The 18,590-nt window shown below is 41.1% G+C and overlaps 1 protein-coding gene across 1 annotated transcript; it reads right to left on the reverse strand.

Moving 5' to 3' along the window:
* Positions 1 to 13,989: 13,989 nt before the first annotated feature.
* LOC131891183 (actin, muscle-like) lies at positions 13,990 to 16,377 on the reverse strand. The gene is made up of 2 exons (XM_059240711.1): positions 16,154 to 16,377; positions 13,990 to 15,142 (listed from the first exon to the last, which is right to left on the reverse strand). Exons 1-2 carry the CDS (start codon positions 16,277 to 16,279, stop codon positions 14,138 to 14,140), a joined length of 1,131 nt encoding a protein of 376 aa, XP_059096694.1. The 5' UTR covers positions 16,280 to 16,377; the 3' UTR covers positions 13,990 to 14,137.
* Positions 16,378 to 18,590: the final 2,213 nt, after the last annotated feature.

The following is an 18,590-nucleotide window of genomic DNA, read 5'->3' on the forward strand; positions in this document are numbered from 1 at the left end:
TGGCTCTTTTTCGCTCAGTAGTGGTTAAAACACCTTTCACTCACTGTCAAGGCGTGCTTGGATGTTTCTGGCAACCTCTGACATCAAATATATTTTGGAACTGTACACGAATTCCTCTCATTCGTAATTTCTAGTATCACCCGTTTATCTTAACCTCGACTTGGGCAACTGAAAATTTGAACAATAGAAAAAAAGGGTCACGAGAATTCTTCTACCTATATATACCACCTCCTTGAGCCAAAGCGTAAAACTTATCATGTTCATTTAAGTTTTGAATGTCTATGGCGAGTGAATCTGCGTGGCTTGGATAGCGTGACTAAAATCAATTTTGCTACAATAGCGTTTTCAAAATTTCCCTTTAATTCAAAAGTGTTGTCTTCTCGAGGTTTACATCATAAATTTACACTCAATGAATGAGTTGATGATTGCCTGAAGAGGGCTCCCTCATTTATTCTTCGCCTTGTCAAACTTTGTACTTAGAGATTGAGAGGGCATAACTTCAAGTAGAATGCGGAGGATTGATCCGAGTCGGAGTTGTTAATTTTCAACCTTAGTGTTCTCATCCATATTCAAGAGATTCATGACCGCCAGCTGCCAATTTGGTCAGCAGAACTTTCAAAAGGACCGAGAGCTTTTGTTATGTTGCAACACACGTACCATTCAAGTTAAGTTGGGTGATAGAAAATGTTGGTACAATTAATGGATCCTTTTACGGTTCCAAAATTGGATTACATGATAACTAGACCTCAAAAAAAAGTTTGTTTTTGGCCGTAATAATTTTCTATAGAGTGTGGAAAAATGCGATGAAATTGAAAATAGGTTGTTACGTTGGCAAAAAGGTCTTTCAGCCGATGTACTTCATTTTTTTCTGTTACAAAATAATGGGCACTCAATTGCATTTCATGGTTATCCAGTAAGTCATTTCATTTTACTTTAAAGAAATTGAGATTTCTCTCTTCCAATGTTTGACATTCAGACACTTTTTCAATTGATACGGATTTTGGATCTCTTCTGAAGGCAAGTCTTATTGCTGCGAGCGCTTTTGTTCGTTAAATGATTTTGGTTTTTGGTTGGATCAAACCCAGCTCAAATGAAGATCCCTTTTTTGCTGACTTTCCCAAACAGAAAACGCGGAAATGAAATTGATATTCAAATTCGTTGGTAGACCAAATATTGTATAAAGTTCAGGAGTTTAGTATTGGACAAATCAAAGTCTTTTTTTAATCATATAGGAATGTTTAAAATCTCCACAGGGCTGTAGACCACTAGCTAGGCAATTCAACGGTCAACAAGAAAAAATACCAAAAATACCCCTGGGCATAGAGGTCTCAATTTAACTAGAGGTCTTTCCAATTGTCGTCGGATACCTCGGTAGGCTTTGATCTCATTAAGAAACGGGACTAAAACGGTGATTTAGGCCTTACCTTGGATCGATTTCGTAAAGCCATTGAAATCCCCAACCAAACCAAAAATGAAAAAAAAGAAAAACTTTTGAGTGGTGCAAGTATTAAAATTTAAAAAAAAGTCCCCAACAAGAAAAAGACAAGTTAAGGAGGAGGCAGATTTGCCGAAAACAGCCCAAAAAAAGTTAAAAAGTTTACGATCAGGTTTTCTCTTTCTTGGTGTAGTCATAACGAATTGGTCAATAGATTTTTAAGAACAATCTCTCTCACAATATGATAAACAAGGCAACATCTTCATAGGCTTTATTCAATTGATTAGTTATTATTTTGCACAAGGTTAACAAAACAACGTCATTATGCGTTATAAAATTGTACAATTTCTTGAGCTCTATGGAGTCACTCATCCTAGCCGGCATAGATTCCGAGCACATTTTACCAGTTACCCAAATGATTGAGCATCTACGTTGTAAGTCATTGAGGGACTAGAAAGCCATTAATCAGTTGATGTACTAGTCTATCTCGACTTTGCCAAGACTTTTGACACGGTCGACCATAGCCTATTAGTTGACAGCCTCCATGAGATTGGCATCCAAGGCAAGGTTATCAATTGGTTAAGAAGTTTTTTTTGTGGTGCACGCCTGACCCTGATTCCACTCCAGGTATATGATGCTTTCAACGAACGGCAGTTGAAAATTTTGAATCGTAGAGGAATTTGAGATTTCGTCTGCACGTAGGACCACCCTTCCTTAACCCTTCAACTCCTGGTGCTGATCCGGAAAGGCAGCTTTTTAGCTTAAAGGACCTTAGCTTGGGCTCCCATCTCTAGCAAAGGAGGGTACATAAGTAAAAATCAAAAACGCCTAACCGAGTGTCAAAACGTGACCCTGCCTTCCTAGGACTCGAACAAAGGGTTGCTTCAAGACTCGTTCTTGATCTTTGATTGCTCGGCAGTACCTTTTTTTGCTCGAGTTGAGAACCCTAACATTTTAGGTCCTTCAAGCTAAATAGCTGATTCGCAAGAGAAAAATACTGACGAAAATGTCCACCTAGGAGCTCCTGGGTTAACAAGGGATGCCTAATGCCGTTCGTTGAAAGCATCATATACCTAATATGGAATCAGGGTCAGGAGTGGGTAAGTAGCAACTGGTTAAGGTCGAAGGATCCCTTAGTGATATACATGATCTCAAGCCAGGTGTTCCTCAGGGCTCCATTTTTGATCCTCTCCTTTTCATCATCTTCATTGCTCCGCTTCAAATACTTAGTAGTAAAGTAATTATCTCTTCCCATGCTAATGATTAAACCATTAGCAATTCTCGCCAGTCTGACGAAAATCCCATCCCATGGGATACCGGGCGGGATTTCCGGGTTTTCTGGGATTTCCGGGACACTTGATTTTTTCATGACTCTCTGCTTTCAAGCCTCATTCCTAAGCCCGAAAAATAAACAAAGTAAAATAATTGGCTGTATCAGTAGCAGATATTTTCGTGGCTTATCCGCTTGACCGCTTGACCGCTTTGCCTTATGCCTCAACCAATCTGAGTTGAGAATTTCGGTCGACGCAGAATTTAATTGGTTCTTGGAAGGGGTTAAGCGGATAAGCCACGAAAATAGCAGCTAGTATTTCGCTCTGCACACAATGACACCACCTCCTCTAGGATTTAAGAGGGAGAGCCCTTGTTGGGCAAGTTATACAAAGCTATCGGGAGAGCCTAACCTTAAATTCCAATGCAAGTTTTGCCCTGAAGTTGTACTATGGGGAAATAAAAGAGGGCAACAGAGCATCAGACCATTTGGATATTTATAAAGCTGAGAACAAAAGTGAAGGACATGGCAATCAAAATCAAGACCAAAACTGCGACCAGATTCCAGCTTGTTCTCCCTCAGAAGATCAATCAGCGAAACGGCGACATCTATCAAGCTCTTGTGTGGTCACTAGCCTTTTCATCCGGACGAATAACCATGACCGTGACAAGATTCAAAAGGCATGGGCAGCATTCTTTTTTGAGAATAGAATCTCATTCAGATTGGCAGAGAGCCCATCATTCGAAAAGGCCCTAGAAGCTACAAGGCCAGGTTTAACGGCTCACAAACCTTTTTAATCCGTAAGGGCATCAGCAGACCCCTTTTAGACAAAATTGAGGAGGACTATGAGGCAGATATGTCTCGTGCCCTCAACGGGAAATTGGCTATTTTAAGTCAAGATGGTTGGTCAGACACCCATGGAGCTCCAGTTCCGGCTGCAAACTTTATTTGCGAGGGTAAGTCGTACCCGTTGGACTTTGAATCTATTGGAGCTTATGTCGAGACGGGTAAATATTGTGTGGAAATGGCAAAGAAATCGGTATTGAATGCTGAAGAAAAATTTGGAGTGAAAGTGGTGGGCTTTTGTTCAGACAATGAGCAAAAAATTAAGAGGGTTCGTAGATTGTTACAAGAATGGAGGAAAAACTTCATTGTTTACGGTTGCTCTGCCCATTAGTTGAATCTTGTTGAAAAATGTGCTACGCCTCACCAAACTATGAAGTCCATTGTCGCAGTTCAAAACTTCGTCAGAGACCATCACAAGCCTGCCGCCCTTTTGGCTGAGAAAGGTAGATTACGCCCTCAAACGAATACTTCTCGTCGATTGGCAAGACGAGCAGCAGTGAACCTTTAAATCTTGAAAGTGCCCTTCGGCATATACGAAAGCGGCCGAACCAGAGATCGTATTACTTTAAGACTGTTACCCGTTTCCAAATCTTGAACATTTTTAAGAAGCTGCCCTGTAAATCAAGCTCAGGTTTTGACGGAATGTCTAACCTGGTCTTAAAGGGCGTTAAGGACGCAGTCATACACCCTCTTGCTCGACTTATAAATATTTCACTGATCACTGGGTACATCCCTCAGGGCTGGAAATGTAGAAAAGTCATTCCACTCTTTAAAAGTGGTTGTCGGAGTGACATGTCAAACTACAGGCCGATTTGTATATTGCCAACGCTCTCCAAAATCTTGGAAAGGGTGGTCTACAATCAGATTTGTACACCCTTCAATGATGATCATATGTCTCCAAATCAGTTCGGTTTTCGCCTCAAACACTCAAAATCTCATGCTGTTCACAACTTTCTGCAAAATATTTTTGAAAATAGTCATACATTTAAGTTCTCTGTATCAGTATTCATTGACCTCAAAAAAGCATTCGATACTGTGGACCACAATATTTTACTCGCAAAGCTGAAGTATTATGGGTATCATTTACGTCAATGATCTTCCCAATGTAACACCGTTTAAAATAACAATGTTTGGAGATGACACGACACTTGAACATTTTGGCAACGATCTGAAAGCAATGGAAGAGGACTGTAATTCTTGGTTCGAGAACTTAAGAGAATGGTTTAGAGCCAACAATATGTCGATAAATCCTTCTAATAACGCCACTACTGACTTCAATTTGGTAAGCAACGGTCAAATTATTGAACAGGTAGGGACAGGTCGCAGTGAGCCCTCAGTGAAATTCTTGGGCCTATACTTAGACGAAAAATTGACTGGGAACATCCATTTGAGGGAAGTGCGCAAGCCAATTAGTCGAACACTCTTTATCCTTTATAGGCAAGAAATGCTTTGCCGCAGAACATGAGACTTATTTTGTATAATGCTCTCGTGAAAACAAAACTAGACTATTGCATTGAATATTTTTGTCATCCTCAGCAATGAACGAGTTATTGACCTTACAAAAGAAGGCTGTGAGGTGGGTTGTAATGGCAAAAAGAAAAGCTCACACAGCCGCATACTTCAAAAAGCTGAACATTTTACGGGTTAGGGATTTGGGGATGATTAAGGAGTTAAAATTTGTTCATGACTGTATGAAGGAGAAATCTCCTAAGAACTTTCACAATTTTACGTACAAAGTCCGAGGGGGGGAGACATTTATTAAACTTACCTTTAGTCTGGAAAGCCTGGTTGCAAAACTTGCCACCTTTTGTTTTTGCCAAAGCATGGAACGATTGCCAAGCCAATTAAAAAGTTAGGTATTGCCTATTCGTAACTCTGGAGCAATGGATTGGGTGTGTGAGAGAAAACCTTATTAGTTCGTACTCGACCACTTGCGACAAACGCAATTGTTTCTCGTGCCGGTGATTCCGAGGTTTCTCCTCCGATGAAAGTTTGCCTTTCGGAATTGCGTTTTGTTGCTAATCGACCTGCCCCTTGGAAAGCCGAGTGCCAGAATGCCGATCCGGACGATGCCAATTACCTGTTTTAACGTGCTTTAAACACCCTGGACCTCATGAAAACAAGCCGTTATGGCTTATGAGGATCCACGGTCTCAAATCTACCCATATAACTGTTTTCTTTTCTTTTTCCTAATTGAGACCAAATACATACATACAAACATACATTAGATAGGATATTTGATCTTATCTTCACACAACTTGTTTTGCTTTATTGAAATAAAGGATTAAAACTTTGCAAAAAATCCTACATATCCTGGAAAATTATGTTATCCCGGAAACCCCGGATGTCCAAAATTGACCCAGAAAATCGCACCCTCGGATTTCCGGGGTTTTCGGGTGGGAGGGATTTCCGGGAGTATCCCGTGACCAACCCTGCTCAAGAGCGGCAGTGGGCCAAAGTGATTGCTCCTTAGAGTCTTTCATAAAGGAGACAGAAAAAGACAAGAACCTATCAGAACCAAACAAGTTCAAGTGGCAGAATGGATCTCTCGTGATGATTGACGAAGACCAACTTTTAGTTGTGGTTCCAAAGGCTTAACGGAAAGTAAAAAGTCATGAATTCCCTCCGGTGTCGCTTTTATTGGCCTAAGATGTGCAAAGTTGTCAAGAGCTGGGCTCGAAATTGTCAACAGTGTGCCATTGCCAAAGACCTCTTAACCCCAATGGCTCCATTAGTTTTGGTGGATGACAATTTGGAAGAGCCGTGTCAGAAAATATGTGTGGATGTCATTGGTCCGTTTCCGTTGTGTCTGTCAAGGGTACAAACATCTCTTGGTTTGTCTCTACGTTTTTACCAAATGGGCCGAGGTAAAACTAGTTCCAGCTGTTGTTGGACAAGTTCTTATAAACTGGTTCAGAGAGGAAATCATGCCCAGGTGCGGAGTACCTAGGGTGGTGGTATCGGATCGGACATGGAGTCCAAGATATTTCAGGATTTCTTGGCTGATTTAGGAATCCGATCTCGCCTAGTCACACCCTATCACCATCAATCAAACCCGGTGGAAAGAATGAATCGCTCCATTTTGAATATGATCCGGACATCGTGTGAAGGATCTGAGTGGGTTGACAAAATACCCATCATCATGATGGCCTACAGGAATACCATCCATGGGAATGTCGCCATTTGAAGCAACTCATGGTACGATGATGAGAATGTCGTTAGACGTTTCATGGGGATTGGCATGTTTAGATAGCCACTCTCTGGATAAATTGCACGACTGACTTTCGAATCTGATAATCACGTAAAGTGTTGAAAAAGAAGGCCAGAGAGAGAAAGACAGAAGGTATCAAGGTCTTGGATCGGGAATTCAAGGAAGAAAGTTCAGTGTTCTTAAGGGGATCTAACCCAAAAAAACGGCAATATATGGAATGGTCCCTTCAAAGTGGTTAGTGGATCAGAAAATTCAAAAAGATTGGTTCATGTCAACCTTCTGAAGGAAGCTAACGTGCCTACTGATGCCCAGTTGGCACCTCTACGACAACGAGGAAGTCCTCCCCAAAAGAGAGATTAAGATCTGTTATGAATAAAACTGAGATTTTTTGGGAATTATTAAAGAAAACAAAGAACGACAATATTTGTCTCGTATGATATTGTTACGTTATATTGTAAGTCCTTCGGACTAGGGGTAGGTGTAGCAACCCTGCCGGAAATGGAGGAAAATAAGCAACTGATTTCTAAACTTTTGAATTAAGTGTCTTAACTGGGTATGCCGGAACAAACAACAAATGATGGTTAAAATATACGCTAACTTCATGCTGTTAACAAATGGTTAGTCTATTCATTTAGATTGCGATCTGGCGCCTTATGTTTTACTTAATCCTAAATAACCGGAGATCTTCATATAGGTCTAACAAATTCAAGCCTTGGTATTTGGTGCTCTCATCATTGAGAGCTATCTAGGCCGTTGTTTAACCTAGTGCCAGGGCCAAGAGTGCTTCATGAGTACGTTTACAAAGGGAATCAATAAGTCAGGACTTTTCACCCCTGACGGTGGGCAGAACACATATTAATATAAAGTCAGATATAACGCACATATTTTTCATCTCGAACTGCTAAGGATTCCATTTCCTTCCGGAAAAGTGACACCTCACGAGTGAGGTGGGTAGTTTCATAACCAATTAACCAAGTAAAATAATGCTCCAACATCCGGCATTTTTCTTCTTCTTTTCTTGAGAGAACGGCCTTCATATCAATACGATTAAGACGAAGGTCACTGTCTTCCAAAGAGGTTATCTGCCTCTGACTGTTCCAACCAACTGTCTTTCACCAACCTCCTCAACTCCGCAATCATCATCGCCAGGGTCAGGATCGGATACACCTGCAATAAACCTCCTAATAAGAATCTCCCTCTTGCAACACCTCTTTAACTCTTTCGGACCTTCATCATCTCAATTCTTCTCTTCTTCTTCACCTGAGGCTTCCCGAATCCGCCTGATCCGCCCCCAAATCCGCCGATGCCACACGCAACGAATTTCTCAAGCGATATGGTGCGTGCCTCAATATGCTAACAAGATATAGACGCATCACCATCGAGCTAGCAAGGTCAGTGTGGGAAACAACCTCTTGCCTTTGGCCAGGCACCCCTTGGAGTATTGGCATTTACGTATATTTGTTTTTCTTCCAACCAAAAACTTGTCCTTTTTTCACTTGTTTGATCTGCTATAAATAAATTTAAGTCATATCAAATTCTAGTTAACTTTTTTTATTGCCTTGACCATTTTGGCTTTTATTTCAAATCTAAACAGATTTGTTTAACGTTTATGTGCCAGGAATGGCAATACTGAGACAATACAACTCGGCTAAATCAGAGGAAAGTGAGCATTCATGGGGCCATAATCTTGAATGTCCAAATTGCCAAAATATCCAAACCTGTAATCCGATGCGTTCACTTTTTGGGCATCCTCCTCACGTTGATATAGCACAGGAAGACACGTATAAAGTCCCCAAGGAGAATAGAAATCAAAGACGTTCTTTAGTTCTATAGGAGTAAGGGTTTTGTGATCATCTCCTAGGTGTCCTCTAGTTCCACAAACTTTGCAGAGCCGATGGAGAACCGGGCAGAACCTTATGTTGTGCTGCTCCTTCGAGTCACACAAAACATAGAAACACTGTTCGAAGTCCTCAGTAGTTGATTGAAAACTCTGCAAATGGAGGCTGAGACCCCCACAGTCTAGGTCTTGGCCATTTGGACATTCAATGATCCGCTGTGCCTTGGAACGTCGTGTGGCCCTGGCAATTTCCAAGGGATCATAATGACCCTCCCGCCTATACTTTCGTGGGATATTTGATGGTAGAAATTTGGGATAATATTGATCATTTGCCAAATCGTTCACGACTTGTCGGATGTTTCGCACTGGATAGGGTATTTCAAGATTGGGTCCACCGGGTAAGTAAGCTGGTATCTTGCCCGGCAATTTCTCTATACATCCCATTTCGTTTCGGACCCGAAATATTTGGAACGGCCAAACTCGATCATGGGCTTTCAACACTGTCAAAGACGGCTCATTCTTTAAGATGTGGAGGATATACCGCATATAATCTAGCACACTAGCAGTGGGCGGTAGTTTTTGGATCTTCATCATATCAATAGTGACTTGCCAGAGAGTCAGTGCCACGATAAGGATATCACCAGAATCGTAAGCCAATAGCCCACTTGGCCACCTTGAAAAGGGCCTTTCCCGAGCAATATCATATATTTTTTGGGATCCTAGGTAAGAATCCGGATTGCGCAAACCAAACAATTCGAAGAGCCGGCCATTGCCGCATTTGCGCTTCTTCATGTAGGCTTTTACACCATGGTAATTAACCATATGGTTTCTGTGTTCTGCCATGTCAAAGTTTTTTCCACATAAGTCACAATGGGTCTGACATGTGCCAAGGAACATGGCATGGATATTTTGGAGTTCCACCCAAGAAGTAGTATGAGTTCCAAGGAGTCCATCAATCCGTTCCTTGTCTTCGTACTTGTCTGAATGACAAGCTATTGAGCTTTGAACCACGAAGATGGACTTACTGTTCAACCACTCCCGAATGAATTTGGGAAACTCTTGGAACCCATGATTTTTCAAGAAGCTACGGTGTTGCCAGTCGGCATGATCACCCCTGTCTTTTGGACATGAACTTGTGTAAGTTGATTTTCCGCTTGGTTTGATCACTTCATTCTTCTTACAAGTTGGATTGCAAACACACCCAGTGTGCCCTTCCCGGCAATCTTGTAAAATTTGAATGATCAAAATGTTTCCCTCCAAATCGCCAAGTTGTAAAACCTCGACCATGCCTGAACCAGCGCCGACAGGGATTTTTAGTTCTTTTAGCCTTGATTGACTTGGACATTCTGTATCCGCAATCAAGACCCCAGTCTTCTCAACCGTTTTGGAAAAATTCACGAACACTGGATTCAACGACACATCCTCCAATAAGTCATTTTTTGAAATGCAAAACACTTTGGCTCTGACCTGATAACTGCTTAGTTGAAGAAAATCTCTGGTGAAGCATTTCAGTTTCTCAACCAACTCCTCAGCCATATCCAGAGTATACACTGGAAGCTCCCTCAGGCTTAGGTTTTGATTTACAGGATCTTTGGTCCATGGTTGCCTCGGGACGTTTTCTTCGTTAAGGTTCCGAACTGCGGGTGGGTAACGAAATGATTTCACATCCATCGAGGTGTGTCTGTCTTGAGCGTCAGTTCACAATGAAGTATTTTTTTTGAGAGACATGCGTATGCGTATTTTATGGTATATATTTATCAAGAATTTATTGTTATGGCATTGTAAAGATTGCGGCTTGATGAAAGATTAATTTTTACTTCGTTGCATTTGCGTCAAGGAATAGTTGCGAAACAAGTGTGAGATGTTATCTCGGCAATGTAGTGATAAGATATTTCACAACTGGATAATGCGATATCGCCCTTGATAGATTGGGTAACATTCGTCTTACCACATATAGAAAATCTTTCGCTAACAATAGATTTTGCTTTAAAGGGCCGCTATCCCTCTTATTGGTGACAAATTAGTCATACGACTGGAACATCTCACGTAGCAAGTGATCTCATCTCGCCAAGACGCTAAAAGCAATTTTCCTTGACTTTAAGCACATATAGGTCTTGGGGTTCTAGTTCGCAATTCTCGGCCTTCTTGCTTTTTGCTGCTGTTCTATAATTTCATTCGATTATTCTTGCCTCTTTTGAATTTCTTTTTATGTGGATGATATCTTCAAGCTCCCTATGCTTTCATGATCAATCTTTCGTTAGGTTTTTTTTCCACGGGAGGCTTGTGAAGATCTCAGGGATTCCGAATTTATTAATTCTTCTGACTACAACCTTCTCTCAGAAAAGTAGGAGTACAACTTTAACTCACCTAACTCAATAATTTGTTTCATTTTATCAATTCATAGGACGGATGAGAGAGAGGCACATGAAATGGAAAGCAAACTCAAACATATTATAAAATTGAAATTTTAAGTGGAAACAGGATCTTTTTCGCAAGTATTAGATATCAATGTTCTATTTTAGGGCTTGTTAGTTTTTCATCAATGCCTTATGGTATTGTTTCTCAGTTTTGTAATTATGATTACAATGCCAAGTTTAAAAGTTATAATTGTCATTCATATGATCAAACCATGGGGTAACTATATCTTTTTCAAAAATGAAAACATCCAGTATATGATTATTCAAAAAAGTGAGGAGATAGGAAAGAACACCTTCACAACCATTTTTTTACTTCCTATGATGGTCTGAAATAAAAGAGTAACTCAGCAGAACCCTAATTTCAACAGGCCAAGTGCATGGTAGGAATTAGAATGTACAGGTCAAGATCAATGCTAATTTTATGGGGATGGTTTGGTTCTCTTTTTGTTCATGTTACTGGTCATCACGCTGCTGTGGTGCCAAAATTCTCCTGCAGACAGTTAAAGTCATGAGTACCGTTTTCCGTCTGTGCCCCTAGTTAGCATGTAAGAATTTCCTCCAGTCGAACCTCTCCCCGTCTCTCTTGATAAGAACTTCCCCAACCGCTACACCACGTCTCCCCACAAAAGGTGAAAGTTTCCATGAGCTTGCCAAAAATGAAGAAAAACCCGGTTATTTATGCCATAGCATTTTTCCGGCGGTGAATATGAAATGATACGACAGATGAAGGACGCAAACTGACGAGGTCTATCCACTTGTCGTCGGATGCCCCAGTTGGATTTGATCCCACGTATAAATCTGGGAAAACCCTGACTTTGGCCTTACCTTGGATTTATTTTCCTTCCTTCATCCTTTCATATATGCTACAAGTGATCATTTCCAATTATTATGAGCCGATTGTTGTCCATGTCATTATATTAGCTCTATTTACTCTTTGAAGGAGAATCGTGAGTAAAATGATGAAAGAGCCAAAAATTACGGTATTGGAAATTTCAGAAGGATATTGCAAAAAGGGGCACAAACTTAAAAAAACTTTAGAAAAAGTATTCCAATTTGCTCAATGCTAGCAGTTGATCTAATTTCTTGCCTGAAGTGTGCTAGGCAGTTAAAGCTAAAAAAGGTTGAAGTGCGCTTGGTTAAGAAAGAAACTTTGAATACGTGCTTTAAACAAAACAGCATGTGCAATGGTGAATATTTGCTTGTTTTTTGCTACAGAACATGGTAATGCCTTAAGTAATAAACGGCCGTCTCGAGCCAAAATAGTAAATGCAAAATAATGCATAAAACACAAGAAAATGCAATTAATGCAAAAAAAGATCAGATAAAGTGGAAAAATGCATTTGCATGATTTGGACAGCCCTAATTCATGATAGAGTCGGCGTCTGTATTGTTTAGCTTTTTTAGCTAAAATATCTTGGGTGGCTGGAAATTTCAATCTTAAAGAAAAACACCAGTCAAAAGAAACTCTTACAGCAAGTGTCCCTTCCTGTAATTTGTTATGTACATGAATGTGCCGGGCGTGTACGAAGATATTTGAAATTACTTCTGTGGAAGGTAGATGTCATTCTTACTTTTTTGCGGCTTCCCTACCGCTACCGGAAAACTGGAAATGAAATTCCTAGCAGTGCAAGATGGAAAACTTTTATTTTCATATATTATTTGATTTACCAACAAATTAGAGTTGGCGGATCTGGCTAGAGACCAGGGTCCCTAGATCTGGCTAGCCCTTAAATATATAGCTTCCAAATTTTTCATTCTGCTATTCCAGTGCATTTAGAAGTATTATATTTGTCGACGATACCGTCAATTTTTATTGAGCGTTTTATGCGCCAATCCAATATTTAAAGCGAAGGAATGAATTGGGCAGCAATCAAAATTTGTCAATAAAGTGTTCGTTCAACATGTACCTTTTACGTTTTGGCCTTATTGCCAAACGACAAAGGTAAGCATCTTCTTGCCAATTACACCGAATTATCACCCCTGTTTATGCTTAAACGTCGCTCAAGATGCTTCATAAGTGGGATCAGAAAATTGCTTCCAAAGAGTACAACTCCGTCTTACGGTACTAAATGTTGCCCTGGCTAAAGTCTAACTACACCAATGGTTACTATGTCTGGTCCCAAAATGGTACTCCAGCCCATCCGTCCAAGAAGGCTCGACATTTCTGTGGCAAGAATTTCGCGGATTTTTGGCCCTCCTCCATGTGGCCCCCACCATCCCTTGAGATTAACTTGAGATCGACTTCTTCGTTTTCGGTGTACTTGGAGCCCAGAACTAAGAAGACTTCTCACCTCAATATCGAGTCCCTCCAACCCTCCATCTCCAAGGGGTGGACAAAGCTGCCCAGGTTTCTCTTTAAGAAGAGTTGTTCGCTGTTTCGGGCCCGTGATTGTTGGTAATGGTGGACATAAAATACCACCACCAACTTAAATTCTGTAGCGAACTTGATGTCAATACGTCGCAATAAACAAAAACATCTTCCTATCGCTGGAATACATTGGGCTTTGATAAGAGTTCATTTGACCTGTCAGCCTGTGGCAACATTGTTCAAACCTTTTTTGCGACAAGTAATTGTGAGAAGACGTTTACGTGACTAACTTCTGTCCCGTACCATGAGAGATATTGCTGAAGACTAGTTTAAGAGAAAAATCAAGATCAATAAACGCGGTAAACTAAGCGTATCCTCGTTTCTATTTGATTTCATCAAAGTTGAATTAACTGTATTAACTGTAACTCTAGTATCAGATGAACTAACGTATGACTTTATACAATGTTAAGATTAGATAAGATTATGATCAAATTATTGTAATTCTCATTGCACAATAATTGGAGAATACGTTTTCAAGAATCAATCTTTTATTTGATTTGATTTGGGCTTTCATTAACAGAGACAAACACCTTCTCACAATTTGGAATGTTGGGCAACTGGGTGTCATCGTGATTCGAGAGTGATATATGACTTGTAGGTATACATGGTTGACATAATCAGAAGCGGGTGCATGTGTGTGCATCGTTGACAAGAGAGGCCATAATAGTTGATGGACAATGAAAGAGATGGAAAATTTGAAAATTTGAATGATGGTTATGATGAGCCAGAGGGGCCGAAGTCTACCCGTCCGCCTTAGAAGCACTTCCTGTGGACAATGGACGGTCCGCACTCGTCGTACTCTTGCTTGGAGATCCACATCTGTTGGAAGGTGGACAGGGAAGCCAGGATGGAGCCTCCGATCCAGACGGAGTACTTCCTCTCCGGGGGCGCGATGATCTTGATCTTGATGGTGGACGGGGCCAGGGCCGTGATCTCCTTCTGCATACGATCAGCGATACCGGGGTACATGGTGGTGCCGCCGGACATGACGGTGTTGGCGTACAGGTCCTTACGGATGTCCACGTCGCACTTCATGATCGAGTTGTAGGTGGTCTCGTGGATGCCGCAGGATTCCATGCCCAAGAACGAGGGCTGGAAGAGGGCCTCGGGGGCGCGGAAGCGCTCGTTGCCGATGGTGATGACCTGGCCGTCGGGCAGCTCGTAGGACTTCTCCAGGGAGGTGGAGGCGGCGGCCGTGGCCATTTCCTGCTCAAAGTCCAGGGCCACGTAGCAGAGCTTCTCCTTGATGTCGCGCACGATCTCGCGCTCGGCGGTGGTGGTGAACGAGTACCCACGCTCGGTCAGGATCTTCATGAGGTAGTTGGTGAGCTCGCGACCGGCCAAGTCCAGACGGAGGATGGCGTGGGGCAGAGCGTAACCCTCATAGATGGGCACGGTGTGGGACACACCATCGCCGGAGTCCATCACGATACCGGTGGTACGACCGGAGGCGTACAGCGAGAGCACGGCTTGGATGGCCACGTACATGGCGGGCATGTTGAAGGTCTCGAACATGATTTGCGTCATCTTCTCGCGATTGGCCTTGGGGTTGAGGGGAGCCTCGGTCAAGAGGACGGGCTGCTCCTCGGGGGCCACACGCAGCTCGTTGTAGAAGGTGTGATGCCAGATCTTCTCCATGTCGTCCCAGTTGGTGATGATGCCGTGCTCCACGGGGTACTTCAGGGTCAGGATACCACGCTTGGATTGGGCCTCGTCGCCCACATAGGCGTCCTTTTGTCCCATACCGACCATCACACCCTAAATATTAATTGAAGGTATGTGTGTTAATTTTTGTTCAATATACTTCCTTCCTTTGAGGAGTATGGTTTAAAGAATCGCAAATGCAAAATCTGTTGACCTATTTTTATTTTGTAAATGAAATTTGATATGTAATAACTGTACTGTCTTTATGTGACCATAAATGTCATTACTTTGCAAATTGCGAAGCGAATGCATTATTTTGTGGATAATTGTGCAGTGTGCTACCAATTTTATGGATTAGAAAGCTCAAATATTTTCATACCATTTCCAACCTTGGAATGGGTTAATGAAAATGTCAAACCAATTGCTATATTTCAGCTAAATTCAGCTGAAATATATTTCGCGAGACAAGAATATTTTTCAGTGGAATTGAGCTGAAATATAATAATTGGCTTATGTTGTCATCACACCTTCCCCAAGCTCTCATGGTATTGAAATTTTTTAGCCGTCCACTCCAGATGATGAAGTCTATGGCAAAACCTCTTGCAATACAGTTGGGTTTATGTTCTGATTTTATTTTGATGTCATTCTACAGAACAGTTATAAATATTTTGCTCCCTGTTACTTTTCGATTACGGCATACTTACTTAATTGTGCAAGGGTGTCAAAATACAAGGAACATATTAATCTGTCACCCATAAATAATAGATAGAAGATTCATTGAACGCTTGAACTCACTTTCACCGGTTTTGAATTAGCTATATCACACTCAATCAACCTAAAAAAATTGTAACATCATTTTCTTCCCATTTTAATGCTCGTGCTTAAAACGTTTTTGCTTTGTGATGATATCAAAAAAATGGTGCCATTCAAGTTTTTAGATTTCAATTTGCAAAGGGCACACTTTAAGTTTGTTTGGACCTTGCTACAACATTTGAGCTTTGACATTTGTTTTTGAAATTCCGTCAAAATTGCCGTTTGAGTTTTATTGTTCCGTTTGTTTTGAACCACCCTGTATTCTGCATTCTCTTCAGAGTTTAGTCTACTATTTCCTAACAAAAGCCTCACCTGATGTCTGGGTCGGCCCACAATGGACGGGAAGACGGCCCTGGGGGCGTCATCACCGGCGAATCCGGCCTTGCACATTCCGGAGCCATTGTCCACGACCAAAGCGGCAACATCCTCGTCACACATGATGCTTTAGGTTGATCAAAGTCTTTGGAGCCAGTTAAAAGAAGAGGAACAACTCTGGTCGTTTCTGGGATAACCTATCTAGATCTGTACCCGAAAAGTCAGTCTTGCCCAATTATATAGACTTTCCCTTAGGTCAAAAAGGCCATCAAGTACGCTTTTGGCGCGTGTTACAAGCGATTCTCCGTGTTCATGAGAGCTTCCTAGGTTCTTTCTGTCCATATAAGGCAACTCATCCACGTTTGTTCCATGCTCCTTACGTCATATTTTTCTTTTGTATCTATCTTTTGTTCTTGCCAATCTAAATGAAAGTCTTCGCATCCTTAATAATTTAAGTATTGTGAAAGACCACTTTTAGCATTTGATGCCATGAGTGTACTTTATCCAAAAACTTGTTCCTTGCCATAAAAGGGCTTGAGATTGGCATTCGTCGAGTGGACAAAAAGCGGGTTTTCCCTTGGCTAAGTGACAAGGTCGTCGAGAAACGGACGAAGAAAGCCAGTGAAGTTGTTGCGTTTGTGCTCAACAGACTGTATTAGCTAGCTAACTAGGTAGTAGATAAGGCTGAGGTCATGCATTTCTTGGCAAGAGGTCAATGACGGAAAGATTTGAAAAACATCACCATATATGGAAGTGGAAATCGTCGACGCTTTGAAGTGAATGTACTGTGGGGTCAGCATGCAGTCAATGGCTTTCCTGATGAAGAAAGAGCGCTAGTCTCCGTTGAACTGTCCAATTGATGTACGATTGAGCCTTGAGTTTCCTTTCTTGGGAAATGATCAGTAAAGAGTTATGGGGTTGCGGAAGACAAACACTTATTAATTCTTTCTAATAGTTTCAATCTTGTCACTTGCATGATAATATTTCGCCTTTTCAGTGCCTCGTTAATTTTATATAGAGCTCCTAGCCTATGTAATCTTCCACACTCTTGCCTTCGACAATTATGCATATTAGATGATCCAATGCCATCTTTTAAAATCGACTAAGATTAGGTTTTGATCACAATTCCAGACCAGCCTTACGTACAAGGCCTATGTCGATCTGCCAATTCTAATTCATTACCAGATCAGATATCTTACCGTGCTTGACCTTGCCCATTATCCCGTGGACAATTCCTGTCTTTTAATTTTTAACCAGGGATTCCGTCCCTTGTAACGGCGCAAAACCCGAAAATCGTTTGCAATGATATTGCATGGTCCTAAAAAGGATGTTGGCCTGTAAAGCATCTTTGGAGAGAGTAATGGTTTCCATTTTGGTAAAGAGTGGATGAAAGTATACCAAAAGTCACAAAAACCGATAACTCGGTTTTTATATTTAGAAATATTTATAATTAACCCTACAAAATAAAAGGTTTAGCAACTAAACTTGACTACTTCTAAAGGGATTAGTATGAATCTATTCACGAGGGAGGAAGGGAACATGTGGCGTTGCGGTTAGCGCAAGATCTAAGGAGGACCAGGATCCCCGGTTCAATTCGCCTGCCCACCTGCTCTCAAGGACACTGTTTCAAATATTCATTATAAAGGAAGATCGGGGAGTAAAATTGAACTGGGGACCTCGTCGTAGTTACATAACTTTTTAAATCGAAAAAAATCAATTAAATAGCTAATACCTCACAGCATGTCTGATAATGATATTCTATCATGGCTGATTTAATGAAAATGAAACACAATTAACGAGGTGACAAAAGTCAAAGGATTTTGGTTTTGTGCTCATGATCAAAGGTGGTTGTGAAGTGGCTTTAATTTCACAAACATGGCAGATCTGCTGGTAAAAAGTACAAATGGCCTAATTATTCGCCCTTATCACCTGACTTGGAGAAAAGCTTTTTCAATTTTAAACTATTATCAACTTTTTGGAGGGTTTTTATCGGCCAAACATGTTTTCTCGGAGCATTTAATTTTGATGAAGAATTGCGTATGTGGAAGGTGGGGGGAAGCAAAGGGAACATTGAAAGAACCCATACGAGGAGCAATTTCTTCATTGTTTTGATTGGTCTGGATTTTTTAGAGGGCTCAAAAGTGTAAACCTTCACATTCGCTACAATTGACTCTCAAACCTGGTTGAGGAAAAAACCACGGTTACTATTGAAGTTTTATTGTAAATGATACATTTTGCACCTTCTTTTAATACTGCATTGTCCCAATGTTCTTGGCTTGTCGCAATAAAGTAGTAGTTCTCTATTTCTCATATTATTCCTGTTTACCTCTTTGGCAAAAGCTCAAGCTTTTCCTGAAAATGCAACTAGAGTAAATATAAAAATATATGCACTTTAAATATATGCATTTTAGCCAAGGTCTCTTCACCCTGAGTG

This window comes from Tigriopus californicus, chromosome 2, assembly GCF_007210705.1.
Source record: "Tigriopus californicus strain San Diego chromosome 2, Tcal_SD_v2.1, whole genome shotgun sequence".
NCBI lineage: Eukaryota > Metazoa > Arthropoda > Copepoda > Harpacticoida > Harpacticidae > Tigriopus > Tigriopus californicus.